Here is a 19091-nt window from a genome sequence, read left to right as displayed (position 1 = left end):
ACACCTTGCCACAATCATTACATCTGAAAGGTGTATGGATTCTCTGATGTATATTTAGGCAAATGCACACTAATGTCTTTGTCACACTCATTACATTTGTATGGTTTCTCTCTACTATGAATTATCGGATGACTAGGTAGGCTTGCATGTACACTAAAGGGTTAGTGTACATGCAAGCCTACCTACATTGGTAAGGTACACTACATTGGTAAGGTTTCTCTCCAGTATGGATTCTCTGATGTTACCTCACTACATTGGTAAGGTTTCTCTCCAGTATGGATTCTCTGATGTTTAGTTAGGCTTGCACGGACAATATAGGCTTTGCCACACTCATTACATTTGTATGGTTTCTCTCCATGAGTTATCTGATGGTAAGCTAGGCTTGCACGCAAACTATAGGCTTTGCCACACTCACTACATTTGTAAGGTTTCTCCCCAGTATGGATTCTCTGATGTGTACTTAGGCTTGAATGGGCACTAAATTCTTTACCACATTCATTACATTTGTAAGGTTTCCCCACAGTATGAATTAACTGATGACTAGTTAGGCTTGCACGAACACTATAGGCTTTGCCACACTCATTGCATTTGTACGGTTTCTCTCTATGAGTTAACCGATGGTAAGCTAGGCTTGCACGCAAACTATAGGCTTTGCCACACTCGCTACATTTGTAAGGTTTCTCCCCAGTATGGATTCTTTGATGTTTACTTAGGCTCGAGTGGGCACTAAAGTCTTTGCCACACTCATTACATTTGTATGGTTTCTCTTGACTATGAATTACCTGATGACTTGTCAGGCTTCCATAAACACTAAAAGATTTGCCACACTCATTACATTTATAAGGTTTCACTCCAGTATGGATTCTCTGATGTCTAGTTAGGCTTGAATGAGAACTAAAGTCTTTGCCACACTCATTACATTTGTAAGGTTTCTCACCAGTATGGATTCTCCGATGTGTAGTTATGCTTGAATACGAACTAAAGTCTTTGCCACATTCATTACATTTGTATGGTTTCTTTCCAGTATGCAATCTCTGATGTCCAGTTAGCCTTGCATGAAAAATAAAAGCTTTGCCACACTCATTACATTTGTAAGGTTTCTCTCTAGTATGGATTCTCTGATGTTTACTTAGGCTTGAATGCACACTAAATCCTTTGCCACACTCATTACATTTGTAAGGTTTCTCTCCAGAATGGATTCTCTGATGAGACGTTAGGCTTGAACGTAGCATAAAGGATTTGCCACACTCATTACATTTGTAAGGTTTCTCTCCAGTATGAATTATCTGATGACAATTTAGGCTTGCACGCACACTAAAGTCTTTGCCGCACTCATTACATTTGTAAGGTTTCTCTCCAGTATGCAATCTCTGATGTACTCTTAGGTTTGAATGCACTATAAAGGCTTTCCCACACTCATTACATTTGTAGGGTTTCTTTCCAGTATGAACCAACTGATGGCAACTGAGGCTTGAACGCACCCTAAAGGCTTTGCCACACTCATTACATTTGTAAGGTTTCTCTCCAGTATGGATTCTCTGATGTATAGTTAGTCTTTTTCGTAAACTGAAGGCTTTGCCACACTCACCGCATTTGTAAGGTTTCATTCCAGTATGTACTGACTGATGGTAACTGAGGATTGAAGGCATCATAAAGGCTTTGCCACACTCATTACATTTGTAAGGTTTCTCTCCAGTATGGATTCTCTGATGTATAGTTAGTCTTTTTCGCAAACTGAAGGCTTTGCCACACTCACTGCATTTATAAGGTTTCATTCCAGTATGTACTGACTGATGGCAACTGAGGCTTGAACGCACCCTAAAGGCTTTCCCACACTCATTACATTTGTAAGGCTTCTTTCCACTATGTAATGACTGATGGTCACTGAAGCTTGAAAGCAACCTAAAGGCTTTGCCACATTCAGTACATTTGTAAGGCTTCTCTCCAGTATGGATTCTCTGATGTATAGTTAGGCTTGAATGTGCACTATAATATTTGCCACACTCATTACATTTGTAATGTTTCTCTCCACTATGAATTACATAATGACTAGTTAGCCTTGCACGTACCCTATAGGCTTTGCCACAGTCAGTACATTTGTAAGGTTTCTCTCCAGTATGAATTCTCTGATGTACAGTTAGGCTTGAACGTGCTCTAAAGTCTTTACCACACTCATTACATTTGTAAGGTTTCTCTCCAGTATGAATTCTCTGATGTACAGTTAGGCTTGAATGTGTACTAAAGTCTTTCCCACACTCACTACATTTGTAAGAATTTTTCCTGCATGCTTTCAGGTCTTTTGTCAGTATTGAGGGATGCCTAGAATCATTCCTATAAACAGTACAAATGGTGGATTGGATACTAGGAAAAACTCTTTGAAGTGGACAGATGGAGGAATTATTGTTTAAAGGCTTCTCGACTGGATTACATTCATCAATGTTCCCTTCAGTCTGAAGTATCTCACTATCAGCCCGATGTAACTGAAACCTCAGTCCAGGCCTGTTTTCAATAGGCTCATTTCCAGCATGCTCGCTACCATGTTCTCCTCTTCTCTCAGTGAGATATTTTTTAGGAGTTACAGGTGTTACTTTGGGATTACTTTCATTATTTCTCTGCTGACAAGCAAAATCATGGATATCTTCCTGGATTTCCCGGAAGTAAAAATCTTTGATTACATGTCTTTCATTTTCACGTCTTCCAAACACCACTGTTTGGAATGCTCCTACTGTATTACTAGGTTTTGTTGATTTTAATTTCTTGATTACATATGGAGAGATATCTACAAGAAATTAAAAGTACATATTTACTCAATTAATTCATTTCTAAATGTTTCATGTTGAAATCTAATATTACACTAAAAGTAAAGTTATACTGAACATAGTTATGAAACTTCCCAAACATTACCCTCAAACTTCTAAAATAATAAAGAAACAGGATTCTTTACAAAAAAATAGTTGTCACGTGCAAATCATAAGAGTAGCCTAGTTTCAATAAGTCTATGATAAAAACACTCATATCATGCAAACTTATGTCAGCTTTCAAGTGTAGGGTATTTCTCCAACAAGATTCCAAAATACATATCATTTGTTAGCAACCATATTGCGATCTCATAACTACAGGAAAACATACATTATGTGTATGTTGAACATACATATTGAACATAAGTACTAAAGATAATATAATGTAATGGTAAAAAAAATCTAAAACAACATTATCTAAAGAATAATCTAAATAAAGAGAAGTCTAGTGATATCGGAACCTGGCGGAGTCAGAGACATCCCCAGATCTCTCCCTTGAAACAATAAGCTGAACATCTAAACCTCAACAAAAAACACTCAAAGTATACACCAGCACATATGAGCGTGGGACCTGTGCATAAGAGCTAGCACAGATCAGAACCCCAGGTGTCAGGTGGTGGACTGGGAAAAACAAAGAAGCTGCCTCTTGCAGCCAGAGCTCCCTGCAGGAGTAAGGGGGAGGGGGAGTAATGTGGCGAAATCCCTGAACAGCCCTGCCTCAGAGTACTGTGAGCTCCACGCTGCCGGCAGCAGGGACCAGTCATCACGGCAGAAAGCAGAGAAGCGAGCACAGCAGAGAAATCACACTTGATTTTTACCAGCTGCGATTGCAAAATCGAGGCTGAGCTGCAGCTCCCAACCCCCAACCCACAGCATCCTTCCCCCAATACCCTCTAAGACCAAACACTGCAGAGCCCCAGGGATATCTGAGCAAACGTTCCGAAACTGTCACTAAAATGGACAGGGACTGAGACTGAGAGTAGTGAGTATGATTAAAAATCTATAAGAAAAAATAGGCATTATTAAGGCTTTATATAAAGCAGGGATCCGAGAGGCTTAGATGCCATCTACTGGAAACCAAAAGAAAAACACCTTCTTTGCAACAGGCTAAAGAGAGACCTTTATATAATAAATCTTATTTCAGGGGGAGGAAAAAAAAAAAAAGCAGAATACACTTCCATTAATGCCCAGGCGGAGAAATAGTCCATTAAACACCATGAACAACCAAGGTGACAAGACATCTCAGAAAGAAAGAGAAAAATCTCCAAAACATAAGCTTACGGACATAGAAATATGAGACTTAAATAACAGAAAATTCAGGATAGTATTTCTGAAAAAAATTCAGTGAGTTCCAAAATGAGTTATACCAACAACATACATAAATCGATTAATGTGATACACCACATAAACAAATTAAATAATAAGAATCATATGATCATATCAATAGATGTGGAAAAAACCTTTGACAAGATACAGCATCGATTTATGATCAAAATGCTTCAAAAATATCAGTATAAAAGGAAAGTACCTTAACATAATAAAGGCCGTCTATGACAAACCAACATTATACTTAATGGTGAAAAACTAAAAACTTTCCTCCTAAGATCAGGAACAAAGCAAGGCTGTCCACTATCGCCACTGTTATTTAATATAAGATTAGAGGTCCTAGAGAGTGCAATCAGGCAGGAAAAAGACATAAATGGCATCCAAAGAGGAAATGAAGAAGTCAAACTGTTACTATTTGCGGATGACATGATTCTCTATTTAGAAAACCCTAAAGACTCCACAAGAACACTACTAGAAACAATAAACAAATACAGTAACATTTCTGGATACGAAATCAATGTTCAAAAACCCATAATGTTCTTATATTCTAATAATGAAGTATCAGAAAAAGTAGAAAAAATAATTCCTTTTGCAATTGCAACAAAAAGACTAAAATACCTAGAAATAAATCTAACAAAACATGTGAAAGACCTATATGATGAAAACTATAAGACCCTATTAAACGAAATCTAAGAAGATACAAAGAAATGGATAGATATTCCCTGTTCTTGGATTAGAATAATCAACATAGTTAAAATGACCTTATTACCTAAAGCATTGTACAGATTTAATGCAATCCCCATCAAAATCCCATCCGCATTTTTTAAATAGAACAAAAAATCATCAGATTTGTATGGAAGCACAAAGACCACGAAATGTCAAAGCCATCCTGAGGAAAAAAAATGAAGCTGGAGGCATCACTCTGCCCAACTTCAAATTATATTACAAAGCGACAATAATTAAAACAGCATGGTATTGGCAGCAAAACAGACACACTGACCAGTGGAACAGAATCGAGAGTCCAGAAGTAAAGCCATTGTTTATATGGACAAATAATTGTTGACAAAAAAGCCAAAAACTTACAGTGGAGAAAGGAAAGCCTCTTCAGTAAATGGTGCTCGGAAAACTGGAAAGCGAATGAAACTAGACTGTTGTCTATCACCACACACCATAATTAACTCAAAATGGATTAACGACATGAATATAAGACCTGAAACAATAAAATGCATAGAGGAAAATATAGCAACTAAACTCAAGGACCTTGGACTTAAAGAAGATTTTATGAATTTGACCTCAAAGGTAAGGGAAGTAAAAGCAAAAATAAATGAATGGGACTACATCGAACTAAAAAGTTTCTGCACAGCAAAAGAAACCGTCAACAAGATAAAGAGACAACCATCCGAATGGGAAAATATATTTGCAAGGAACGCCTCCGATAAGGGCCTAATATCTAAAATATACAAAGAACTCATACAACTCAATAACAATAACAACAACAACAACAACAACAACAACAACAAAATGATCCAATCAAAATATGAGCAGAGGACCTGAACAGATACTTCTCCCTAGAGGACACACAAATGGCCTATAAACATATGAAAAGATGTTCAATATCGCTAGCTATTAGGGAAATGCAAATCAAAACCACAATAAGATACCATCTCACACCTGTTAGAATAGCTGTTAGCAACAGGACAAGTAATAACAAATGTTGGAGAGGATGCGAAGTAAAAGGACCCCTCATACACTACTGGTGGGAATGCAAATTGGTACAGCCACAATGGAAAATACAGAAGTTCCTCAAAAAACTAAGAATTGATCTATCACATGATCCAGCAATCCCTCTACTAGGTATTTACCCTAAAAACTTGAAAATCCATATCCAAAAAGATATTTGCACACAGGTGATTCACGGTATCCAGGACGTGGAAGCAATTAGATGAAATACTGTCATTTGCGAGAACATGGATGGACCTTGAGATAATCATGCTATGTGAAATAAGCCAAACAGAAAAAGCTGAAAACCATATGACATCACTTATATGTTGGATATAAACCTAAAAGCAACAAATGAACAGGACAAACAAACAGAGACTCATGGGCATGGACAATAGACTAGTGCGGGGAGCGGGGGGTAGCTGGGGTAAAAGGAGACAAATATGTGGTGACAGAAAGAATCTAACTATGGGAGGTGAACACACAGTGTAAACATATATATATGCCTTACTGTTAAAATGTACACCTGAATCTTATTGGATTTTGTTAACCAATGTCACCATAAAAAAATAAATAAGTAAACTAATAAAAAATAATAACAAATAAAAAACATATACATCATAAAAATACATAGTAGTCTAAAATTATACAATAAATATACCATTAAGAAAATTAAAGCATCAAGACATGTTTAGAAAACAAAACTAAGTATCGTCATAAAACTATACCCACGATAACTGGCATTTGAGAACATCAACAAGTGATGCATGGTAGTTACATTGCATAATAAATGTGAAAGACCATCATCTGTCTGTCACAATGAAAGTTAATTAAAAAAAAAGGATTCTAAGAACCAATGAAAAAAGAGACAGTGAATAATAATTACCCAAATTACAGAAAGTGAGCTCTCTCGAACTCTAAACATTCCCGTTATAAAGAAAGGATTTCTGTTCTAGAAAGAGCCCACAGATGAGAACTAGAAATTACATGGGCATCACTGACTTCTAAATAACACGTCAGAAAAAGACACAACATTATAAAGAATATTAGAAGGAGCCAAAACTCACTATCGGGATTTTATGACTGTTCTATAACAGTCGATCCATAAAGTGATTCCCTATGTATACAGGGCCGTTTACTCATCCAGTACACAGGCCAACAATATATGTAATACAGATTCTGTGCCTTGAAAATTGATTAAGGTGCAGGAAGACGTTACAAAAGAAAAACATAGAAAATGATGTAAGCAAAAGAATATCTCATAAGATGCTAGAAAGGTGACATATCTTATTAAACAGAAGTAACTTTTGAGTCTACAGTACAAAACATGCAATATCCTAAGCCATCTAACAACACTAATGTGTTTTAAAAAGCCTTTGGGAAAGTATTAATATACTTTCAAATAACGGCACTAGACTTACAGGATTTATGGACATAGCCCTCATACATATACAAAGTGACTGAAACAAAATTGGAACCGGGACCTACAAACTTAGATGACATGTTCTGAAGCGTGACTGCACACCCAGACAGTACAGACCACAAAGGCTTATAACAAATACCAGGAGTTTAGGAAGAAATATTTCCAAGGACATATGAAACTAAGCTGTGTCACTATGGTAGTATTGCACAGCCACTGGTCCTGAAAATGGCTTTTGAGTAATCACCCCAAGGATGACTCTTAAAGTAAAAACTCTGAACACATCTAGAACTTGGAAGGACATAGATTAAATAACAAATAAAAAACTACTCAAGAAAGAAATAACAAATGTTATTACAAAATTCTATCTAGCAGTTAAAAAAGAAACTAACAGCAATCTTCTTCAATGCCTCCCAAAAAACCAAGGAGGAGGGAACCTTCTGAAACTCATCCTGGAAGGCCAGAGTTGCCCTAATAGTAAAGTTGAGTCAAAGATAATACAAGAATAGCACAGACCAGTATCACCGATGAATAATAATAATAATAAAATTATTAATAAAAGCACAAACCAAGTAAAGTAATACACTCAAAGGACTGTCTACCATAACTAAGGGGAGTATGTCCTTGGAATGCAAGGTACTTTCCACATATAAAAATCATTCAATGTAATATTGCACAGTAAAAGAATAAATGAAAAAAGACACAGAACCACTTCAACTGATGCAGCAAAAAAAGCATTTGAGATAAGTTAGCCTGTCATAATAAATAAAAAACCTCAATGAACTTAAAAATAAACATCAAGTCCATTAACATAAAAGAGGACCTATATGACAAGCTCATAGCTAATACCATACTGGTGAAAGACTAAAAAAAGCCCTTACTCTAACATCAGGAACAAGACAAAGATGCCTACTCCCAATATTTCTACAACAAATGGTGCTGGAAGTTCTCACCAGAACAAGTAGGCAAGAAAAATACATAAAAGTTGAAGATATGAAATCAAAATGCAAATATCAATTTTATACATTATCAAAGAACAATCCTCTGAACAATTCCGTTACAATATCAATTAATAATATGACAAAAAAATGAAATTAAATAGAAATAAAATAATAACAATATAAGGTAAAATAAAATCCTTAGGCAAGAAGGAGAAGATCTGTGTATTCTCAATGAAAAATAATACTGGAAAAATGTACACAAGACATAATAAATGCAAAGATATTCCATGTTTATGGACTGGAAGACAATATTGTCAAGGTATCAATACTAGCCAAAGCCCATCAACAGATTCAAAGTAATAACTAGGAAATTTACAACAGCATTTTTTGAAGAAATACAGAAGTCCATCCTAAGTTTCAAATGGAATCTCAGAACTCTCTAATTGAAACAACAAACTTAAAAATAAAAATCAAGGACGTACAGCTCCATATTTCAAAACTTGTACTGCAATAAAGACAAAGAACAGTAGAATGGAATAGAAGAGTCAAAAATAAACTGAGGTAGATTATATTCCACAGGGTTGTCAACACCACTCAATGGAAAAAAAAAAAAAAACCAGGCTATTCAACCAAAGGTGTTGAGAAAACACGATATAAATATAAAAAGAATAAACTTGTAATAATTCCTTACACTGCATGGAAAAACTCAACATAAGACTGAAAGCTATAAAACTCCTAGAAGAAAACATAGGATAACTTACATTGGATCCGACAATGGTTTATTATGAGATGAGATGACACCAAAAGTATAGGCAACCAGAGTAAATACAGATAAATTGAACTATGTTAAAATTATAAACTACTGTGCAGCAAAGGACACACTCAACTGAGTGAAAAGCCAAACCCTAGAATAGGAGAAAATAACATTTTACTGACTACACATCACTGATTTGAGAAAGGATAAAGGCAAAGACAGCCAGATGAAGACATGCATTGGGAAGCCTATGGCAGAAGGGCCAGAAGCTCCCATGCCCCTCCCAGCATTCCACTCTCCCCAGTCACCACAGGTTCACTAATCTGGAACACTCTCATTTTGGGTTTTAGGGAGGTCTCATTAAATAGGGCATTGGTGATTAAACTCAATCTCGCCTTTCTCCCTTCCCAAAAGGTCAGGGTCCAAACCTCTAATTACTGGTTGGCTCTCCTGACAACTAGCCTTCCCGTCGCTGGGTATTTCCAAAAGTCACTTCGCTCACATACACAGTTGTGACTGAAAGGGGCTGGTTATAAATAAGACCACAATTTCACCTTTAAAATCCTGAAGAGACTGCAGGAACCGAGGACAAGAGGCCACGTGTTTTAACAGGAGATTCCCCATTGCTCCTATCACTGAGGGAATTCCAAGCCTTTGGAGCCGGAGTCAGAAATGGGGACAAAGACCACGTATATATTTATGATCATAAATCACAGTATCAATAACTTCTACACTCAATATCAACAACCCCACACATCTCAATTAAAAGTGGGCAAAGAACGTGAGTAATTTCTCTAGAGATGACGTACATGTGAAGAGACGTTGAGTATATCTAATAATCAGGAAACGTACATCTCAACCACTATATCATCACATATCCATTATGATGACTACTATCAAAAAATTGAAATACAAATCAGAGAGGATAAAAAAAATCGGAATTCTTATGCACCACTGTTCTAAAGGTAAAATACTGTAGCTGCTAATAAACCCAGTATGGTGGGGCTCTGAAAAGCAAACATTGAATTACCATCCCCTATAGACTAAACGTGGTGACTCTTAAAGTTCCAATGCTGAAATTCCCCAAATGACAATGGTGAGCCTATGGGAGGCAACTGGGTCAGGAGGGCAGATCTCTCCTGAGGAGCAGTAGTGCCCATGTGCACTCTACATGGCTTCGGATGGAAAAACATGAAAAAAAAATTGTCTTCATGTGTATGTTTAAAACTGCAATTTCCAGAACTTTAGAAACTTTGCAGGTGTTATAAAGAACTGTGGGAAAGAAGTTTCTAAAATGAAAGAAATCAGGTAACTTTCACAATACGACAATGAAATACAACAATGAAATATTTAAAAATTAATACAGTAGAACAAAGTGGACATGATGGTTCCACATAGGGCGAGTAAAATTAGAAAAGAAAAGTTATACCAAAACATTAAAATGCAATGAAACTTACAAATCAACAAATTATAGAAAGAAAATTGAAAACATTCTATAGAAAAACTAATGATTCTTATACAACTAAAACAAATTTAATGCTATGCCTGGGATTAAGTATGTGACATAAAAATTATACACATAGTCTCAAGGTATTGCAAATTCTCAAATTAAAACTTGTACTGAATTCAATCAAAAAAAAGAGTAACTTAATATGAGGTACTAAGGCAGGCAAAAAGTAGTAAAAATATCTTTTTAAAATATTCTGAAACAAGTTGAGGATTTACAGAAAAAGGCTGATGAGCTATACTCACCACACTAAAGAAGGAAATACCATCATATGTATCAAATAATGTCCATTCCCCAATTCTTCCCTCACACACAGTAAATATAAAACACTAGAGAATACAAAACTGATGACTAAATAAAACTCAAGTTCATTTATAAAGCATGAAAATGTGCAAGAAGAAAGGAGAGTTGAGTTAAACAAAAACAAATGACAGTGACTTTATTGAGGCACCATTCAACTTCCTAAGCTCCCTCAATAAGAACCTTCAAAATTGTACTTGCTGAGGCAGCATGCAAAACTGCCCACACAGAGAATGAGAATCATGGCGTGGACAAAAGTTTAGTCAGTAGCCTCAAGGATAGGAGGCTGTGAACTTGAACAATGTTCTCCCTGTTTAGTACATGTGTGTACATGATCCACGTTATCAGAGTTCTGGACAGACATTTACTGACACTCCTCCAACAAGAAAGAAAAGTGAAAACACTTATCAGTCCAGGTGTCGGGACACTTTCTATGTCGGTGTCCTGAGACATGCTGAACGCTCTACCAGGCAGCTCCAAGTGCTGCTTCCGTCTGTAGCAGGATAATATGAAACATGAGTCAAAGTATCTCCGTCAAGAATTTTCTATGACCAAGGACACTCACTCCACAGGAGAACCCACCAGTTGTCCATCCCCTAAAAGTCAATGACACCAGCAAAAAAAAAAAAAAAAAAGACAGTGAAGTATCAAACCCCAGCAATGTGTATGTAGTTCAAGGGCAAAGTTCAGAGGCAAACCATGTGAACTACAGAGAATATGAAATCTGGAAGAGTCTATATTTTCAGACGAGGTCCCATGGTGCAGAGAGAGAGGTATAAGGAATGGGGTCAGACACTGCAGGATCATCAAGAGACCATGGATGCCACCAGACACTACGCTACAAACCTGGGAGTTTGAAATACACATCTTGTAGAGGACTGGAGAACGAATGGTCTCTCTCTGTCCACTGTCTCTAGAGATTTCCTAATAACAATTACAGAAGATCCTACCCACCTCCCTGAGACACAAACCTCTGAAGTGGCAAGAAAAAGAAGAGAAAAAATGTGTGAGGGTCTAGAACAGGTTGACAGAGCATCAGAGAGTACAGCCTAGAGCGCCAGATGGAATGAACAGAGAGATAGTACAACCTCTCTTCTGATCAGTCCTTCCAACCGCAGGAAACGGCAATGGGACAGTCCAAGGTGGGAGGACTGCAAAGCCTAGGCTCTGTTCTGTATGCGCTGAGAACCCAGCATTTGATGGAATCCAGTCTAGAAGGAGACACCAGGTGGACAGAGACCGGTGACACCACCAGCCCCAGGCTCCCGAACTCAAGGAGCCAAAGATGTCATGCTGGCCACAGAACAGTGTTAGGATAACCATAAAGATTCTGTCTTTGTGTCTGTTGGAACTGTAGTCCCATTGAGGGTGAAAAAATAAATTTTAACCTTGACGGATAGATGGGTAAGTTGGAAAGAAGAAAAATTACCTTTGAGGATTCCCCAGAAATAAACTTCTGCTTGCCCAAAGAACTTTCTCACTTGGGACGCATTTGCAAACACGATGAAGGCTGCAGCCTCCTCTCTCTCTTCCTAAGCTCTTACCTGTGTTCACACCTTCGATACATTCCCACCAATTTGGTTTTTGTGCTATTTTCAACTCGCTCTCCAGAGTCCAGGGCGCTTTCCCTTGCTCCAAAATGGAGACAATATACAGATCAGGAACAGAAATTCCTGCACATAAGAAGAAAGGAGCATGAAGACCTGTAGTTCTGCCAGAATCCCTGATCTCTGGTCAACTGAAGAATGAGGATAGTACAGATGGCTCGAGAAACATAGCGGCTCCTCACCTCCTTTTGTGCATATGGACCTATGTCATATGCAGAGAGCGAGCTCTTTTCCAAAAGCTACTAATATCAATACGTGGGAATGGAAAAAAATTTAGCTATTTTAAGGTTGCCAAAGGGCTTTATAAAAATTAAGCTCAAGAATGACCACTGATGTATCACAAAGTGGGCAGATCATCTAAAGAAAGGGCAAAGTTAAAGTCCTAATGCCACCTTATGAAGTTTTTTCATGTCCTAGTAAACAGAGCTTCAAGCTCAGGCATGCAAGGCAGAGGCTCCCAAGAAGCACCCAACAGAAAATGAAGAGACACGCAGGCAGATCCTTACTCTGGAGGGAAGTCATCCTCACCCAAGAATAGCAAGTTCTGGTAGCTCTCCAACATCACCTCCCTGTAAAAGGCCCGCTGAGCTGGGGCCAGGCATTCCCACTCCTCCTGAGAGAATTCTACGAACACATCGCTGAGTGTCAACCGTCCCTGAAAGAAAACACATTTCAACAGAGAGAAATGGTGACAGTTCTTACCTTCACACAGAATGACAGTAACATCAATTCAGGTGGAGTGTTCTTACAGATCCATGTCAGATATTTCTGAGTAAATTAAGTGTCCATAATGTTGGTTTCTATTATTTTCCCGTAAAAAGTTACTACAGTCTATAACCAGGGAGGGCCTCTCATTTGGCGGACAATACATGAAATTACAATTAAAATTCACCACTGAGCTGTCTATACAGAAGATTAGATGTTCTACATACTGAATATTTAGTGTCTAGATGAGCTAGAGGATGGATGACCAGTGTCGTCAGAGATGACGAAGTCCACATTATCTTTTAAAAAATTCAGACTCTTAAATTGTGATGACAAATACAAGCATGATGAAAAGTTTTAGAACACATCCTATGTGCATTAATCTAAATGCTTTACATGTTTTAACTTGTTATCAATATAACAGCTCACTGCAGAAAAACCTGTTCTCATCTTACGGAGGAGAAAATGTGTCACAGACATTCTAAAAAACTCAACTCAGCTCAAAATCTAAGATCTGATCAAGCAAACACCTGAACTCAGGTGCTGGGGTTTAGACCAAAACTAAAAAAAATAAAACAATTATCTAATAGAAAAGACCTCAGAAGTACACCAACAAAGCTTTCTGAGAAAACCTGAAACAGCTTCAAGGTTAACAACACTAAGATGCACATTAAGGTCATCACATTTGCATGTGTGCACATGCACATAACATGATATTATTTTTACATCTAGTTAAATCATTAACATTAAAGCGCAGAATAAAACTGAGATCGTGAAATATGCTAAAGATATCATAATCACTAAAAAATATAAAACTTAAGAAATGATATCTTTTATAAAAACATACTTTTATAAGAACCATCCATGCATGTATGTATACACATATAAACAAACCAATTAACTGAAGACTTGTCTCTTGACGTATTTTTGGATAACTTTATATATCGTCATTTTTATTCATGTGTATTTGAGCATTTCATCAATAAAAAAGTATCAGTCGTACTTATTTTCATTTTTGAAGAATGTATGGTAAAGGACACTAGTAAAAACATTATACAAAACTGAAAATGCAGACTACTTAACTACAATTTCTATAAAGTACTTATTGAACCCTATACATACAATTTTATCCATTTACATTTAGACATGTAGGCTTTAATAAAAGCCAAATAGTGTATTGTTTTATTCTACTCATAAAACAAGGATTCGAGATTTTAAGAATTATTAGTGTTATACATCAATTTAACAGATTAAGATTTCAAAAATTCTCATATTTCTGGGCACTTGAAAAAAATTCTTGGATAAACAGAAATCAGAACAAAAATGAAATTGGAGAAAAACCTGTTATTAACCAGGAACATTTTGCCAAATATTTGGGACAGGAGAATAACAATGGATGCATTTTCACTGAAATTACAGTAAAGAAAGGGGGCCAACCAGAGCTCCTGCCTCAACAGAGACCAAAAAAATAGAGAAACAGAGGAAAAAAAAGATTGATTGGGACAGAGAGTGAAAGAGCTTCAACTGTGAAAATTCACAAATCGAAGGATAGAGATTGGCTAATAATAAAAGAAGGAAACAAGACATTCCATTCAAACTATATCCTAGAGAGAGCAGAGGTGGCTATATTCCACCTCTGGATATAAGATAAAAGACTATAAGACAAAAACTGACCACAGGCAAAGGACATTATGACATAAAAGGGTCCTTTCACCAAAAGGTTCTAACAATTATAACTAGAGGTGCACACAACATTAGAGTTTCCAAATATATGAGGTAAATGTTAACAGAAATGCAGCAAGAAATAAGCACCAGCACAGTAATTGTATGAGCATCAGTATTTCAGTTTTAGTCATAGATACAACAACCAAACACAAGACACATAAGGAAACAGAACACTTGATAACCTCACAGAGTGATGGAGTGTAACAGACATATACAGAACACTCCACAAACACCAGCAGAAAACACATATTTCTCAAGCACACATGAAACATTCTATTTGACCAACCACAAGATTGCCACAAATATGAAAAACTATTTACAAATTGCAATCCTAAAAAATATCTTCTGTAACCGCAAGGAAATGACAATAGAAACAAAGAGATGAAAGATCCACAAAATGTGGAAAGTAAACAAGTCTTCTTAAACACCCAATAGTTCAAATAAAACAGAACTTTTTTAAAATCTGGATGAAATAACAATGAAAATACAACAGACTAAAGTTTATAAGATGCAGGGTGTGGCTCCATAGTGTAGTGGTTAGCACTTTTGCTTTACACGCAGAAGGTCCTGGGTTTGTGCCCCAGATAGAGCCACGGACCATACCTCGGGTGTGCCAGGCCCTGGCTGTGTCAGGCCCCAGGTGAGCCAGGCCCCAGGGGCGCACCCCGAGTGTGTGGGAGGAGACACCTCGCCTTCAGAGATCCAGTTCTTAAGGGAAGATGGCAACATCCATAGGTCAGGGGTGGAAGTAGAGGGGAGGGAATTAAAGAAGGGGAAAAAAAAAGTTTACAAGATGCAGTGATAGCAGCACTGAGAGGCCCAATGTGATAAGTATTAAAGTAAAAATAGAAACAAGCTCAAATCTGGGATGGACTTTTACCTCAAAAAAAAAGTAAATCTTATTTTAGTAGAAGGAAAGAAGTCAATAAGGTTAGAACAGAGGTAAATAAAAGAGACTAGAAAGTCAATATAAACATAATCAAACTAAGAAATGGTTTTTTTTTGAGTACAGTAACAAATTTACAAACCCCTACCTACACTAAGAAAAGTGAGAAGATTCAAATAAATTACATCAGAAAGGAAACAGGGACCACAAAACTGATGTCACAGAAAAATTTTTTATTGATTTTGAGAGGGTAATAAAAACAATCATACAAAAATATTACATAGCCTAGAAGACAATGAGTAAATCCTAATAACTAACATACAAGAACTAATCATAAAAAAATTGAAAACGTGAATCAAATGATAACTAGAGAAATTCAAGCACAATTCAAAAACATGCAACAAAAAATACAAACCCAGAACAGACGGCTTCACAGCTAAATACTACCAAACACTGATAGAAAAATAACAATCCAGATAAACACCTTCAAAAAAATTCAAGAATGAACACTTGAAAACTCATTGATTTGAGAGCAAACCCGAGAAAAACATAGCAAAGAAAAAAAAAAAAATTCAGGCTAATATCCCTGATCAGTACTGATGCAAAAACAAAATACTAGTAAAACAAATTCAATAGCACGTTAAAACAATTATGCATCATGACCAAGTGAAATTTATTCCTATAAGGCAAGAAAGTTTCAACATACAAAAATCAGTCAAATAATCCACATTAAGAAAATAAACACACAAAAAAACATGATCTCAACTAATCCAGAGGAAGCATTTAATTATATTCAACAACCTTTTAAGAAACTACTAGTAGTAAACTGCCTTGACATAATAAAAGCCATATTTGAAAAGAACACAGCTATTCATATTCAATGTTGAACATCTGAAAGCTTTAGCTCCAAAATGTGGAAAAAGGCAAGGATGCATATTTGCAGCACTATGACTCAACAAAGTATGAGTTCTAGTCAGAGTATTTAGACAAGAAAAAAAAACTAAAGACATCCAAACTGAAAAGAAGTAAAATTCTCTTTTCCAGACAAAATAAGCTTACATATAGAAAACTATAGATTATCCACACAAAAATGTTAAGTGGATAACTATTTTAGATAAGTTGCAATGAACAATCTAAAAAAAAAATTTTTAAATCCAATTTATAGTTGCATCATAAATGATGACATATGTAGGAATAAACATAGTCAAGAAAGTGAAGGACTTATTAACTGAAAATTATAGAACATTACTAAAAGGATTCAAAGGAGGTATAGATAAATAGAAAGACATCCATTAGTCATGGATTGACAGACTTACTTAATATTGTTGAAATATCCATTTTACCAAAAGCATTCTACAGCTTTGATGGATTCCCTATCAAAATTCCAAATGCAATGTTGGAAGAAATAGCAAAAGGCACACTGGAATCAAGCAAAAAAAAAAAAAAAAGATCCAGAAGAAACAAACCAATCTGGAAATAAAAGTCAAAGGCTTCACTTTTTAGATTAAAAAAATATATTACAAAGCAAGAGTAATCAGGTTAGTGAAACACTGGCATGACTCCATATACATGAACTAATGGAACAAAAGAGAATGCCCTGAAATAAACTCCTGCATATATATCAAATGATTTTCAACAAGAACGACCAAGACTGCACCAAAGAAAGGTCAGTCCATTCAACAAACTGTGCAAGGAAAACTGAGTATTTACATGCAAAAGAATAAAGCTGGAAACTTAGCTGCATCAAACAACTTCGATAGGTCCAAGGATACAATCCATAGGCAGAAAATGCAACCTGAGAAGTGAATGTAAGAAAAACAACCTAAAGAATCATCAACTGTCAGACATTATAGTTCATTTCCTATTTTAAAATGCATGTGTGGTGATAGAACTCTAACTATGGGCGGTGAACACACAATGCAATATATATATATGCCTTACTGTTGAATTGTACACTTGAAACTTACTGGATTTTGTTAACCAATGTCACCATAAAAAAAAAAAAAAAGAATTACAGAATAAAACACCCTCTGTCACCGATGTCTGTGAACTTTCCACTCCATTCCCAATCATGAAGATTCTGAAAATAGTGATTCACTCCTTTAGCTTCAAATGCATCATAAAAGCAGTCAGAAACTTTTCCAACTATTGGTCCCTTTTCCAGAACTGAGGTATTTGTGCCTAATAATACATGAAGTCTATGTGCATCATCTTTTATCCTAGTTGACATAAAAAGGACTGTGCATCCAGACATGAACAATCCCCTTTGCCCAACTGCACTGATGCAACTGGGCCCACATCCTGTCTCAAATCCAAGAGGTGAAGCTCTGTCCAGGACGATGGCAGTGGAACCTCTTCACAAGTCCCATGTCATTAGGTCACAGTGAGAGTGATTCTAAGTAGAAATGAGAGGGACTAAGGAAGGTCCAGGTTGAGCATTAACAAACAAACATCAGGAAGGATAATTCAGAGTCAGAGAAGATCAGCAAGTTAAAGGGCATTCTGGGAAGGACAGACACAACAATCAACTGAGAATATGACTTTACCTGAGAAAGAGACATCGCTGAACCCCTTTATTTCCTCTTCCTCCACTGTTGGGCTTCTTCCTCAGGCAACAAGTCTTCATAAGTCAATCTAGAAAGTTGAAATATGGCCTTTAACAACATATCCCCTTCCTGTGCCACCACCGGGGAAGACCTCAGCAAGTGGAAAACATAGTGTCTGCTGCCCCTGCCACAGGAAGCATTCAGGGACAGTAACTGCTTATCAGAGACCAACAAGTGAGGTTGCCCTCCTGGTCATGCCTTCATATACATTGCAGCGCTGGAAACTTTGGCTAACCCAATACTCTCCCCCAGGTCATGGACCTGGCACTGATCTAACCTGGTGCAGAACAGAGCCCCCTCACATTCACCACACATCTCATACCCAAGTAATGAGGACCCAGAGCCTTGCTTATCCATGATAAAGATAAGTGTCACCTGAAACCCTTTAAATATTATTAGAACTGGGCCCACCCATAATGTTTCACTGACACTTTCTACACCCATAATGTTTCACTGACACTTTCCACACCCATAATGTTTCACTGACACTCAGGGGGCACAAAAGATGTCAGTGCAAAATGCCTCAGCAATCTAATGGGAAGCACCATGTAGCACCGCCCAGAGGAGGCAAGACTAGCACATCTCCCACCTGCTTTTTCTTTCCCACCTTAATTGAGGCATAATTGACAAAAAACTATGTATATTTAAGGAATACAATATAATCATTTGAAATACATATATAAAATAATTATCACAAATGAATTAATACATCAATCAACTCACAATGACTATTTTTTATGTCTATGTGGTGAGAACACTAGGACTTATCTCTCAGTAAATTTCAAATATGTAATACA

At 36.7% G+C, this 19091-nt stretch overlaps 1 protein-coding gene across 1 annotated transcript; it reads right to left on the bottom strand.

Annotated features, from left to right (window-relative positions):
• Window positions 1–200: 200 nt before the first annotated feature.
• LOC102896522 (zinc finger protein 665) lies at window positions 201–18264 on the bottom strand. Its single transcript, XM_025046047.1, has 5 exons — window positions 18235–18264; window positions 12901–13027; window positions 12310–12438; window positions 1903–2779; window positions 201–1734 (listed from the first exon to the last, which is right to left on the bottom strand). Exons 1-5 carry the CDS (start codon window positions 18247–18249, stop codon window positions 201–203), a joined length of 2682 nt encoding a protein of 893 aa, XP_024901815.1. The 5' UTR covers window positions 18250–18264.
• Window positions 18265–19091: the final 827 nt, after the last annotated feature.

The sequence above is a fragment of the Pteropus alecto genome, unplaced genomic scaffold (genome assembly GCF_000325575.1).
Source record: "Pteropus alecto unplaced genomic scaffold, ASM32557v1 scaffold144, whole genome shotgun sequence".
Taxonomy (NCBI): Eukaryota; Metazoa; Chordata; class Mammalia; order Chiroptera; family Pteropodidae; genus Pteropus; species Pteropus alecto.
The sequence above is the reverse complement of the archived record's forward strand: the minus strand, read 5'-3'. Positions and strand labels throughout refer to the sequence as shown.

What these genes read in the sequence shown, in the direction of transcription:
- LOC102896522 (XM_025046047.1), bottom strand. An exon ending in CCAGAACTTGCTATTCTTGG is followed by an intron (nt 12,439 to 12,900) that starts GTGAGGATGACT and finishes TCTTATGTGCAG; the next exon opens with GAATTTCTGTTCCTGATCTG. An exon ending in GAATGTGGCAAAGCCTTTAG is followed by an intron (nt 1,735 to 1,902) that starts GTTGCTTTCAAG and finishes CAAAGCCTTCAG; the next exon opens with TTTGCGAAAAAGACTAACTA.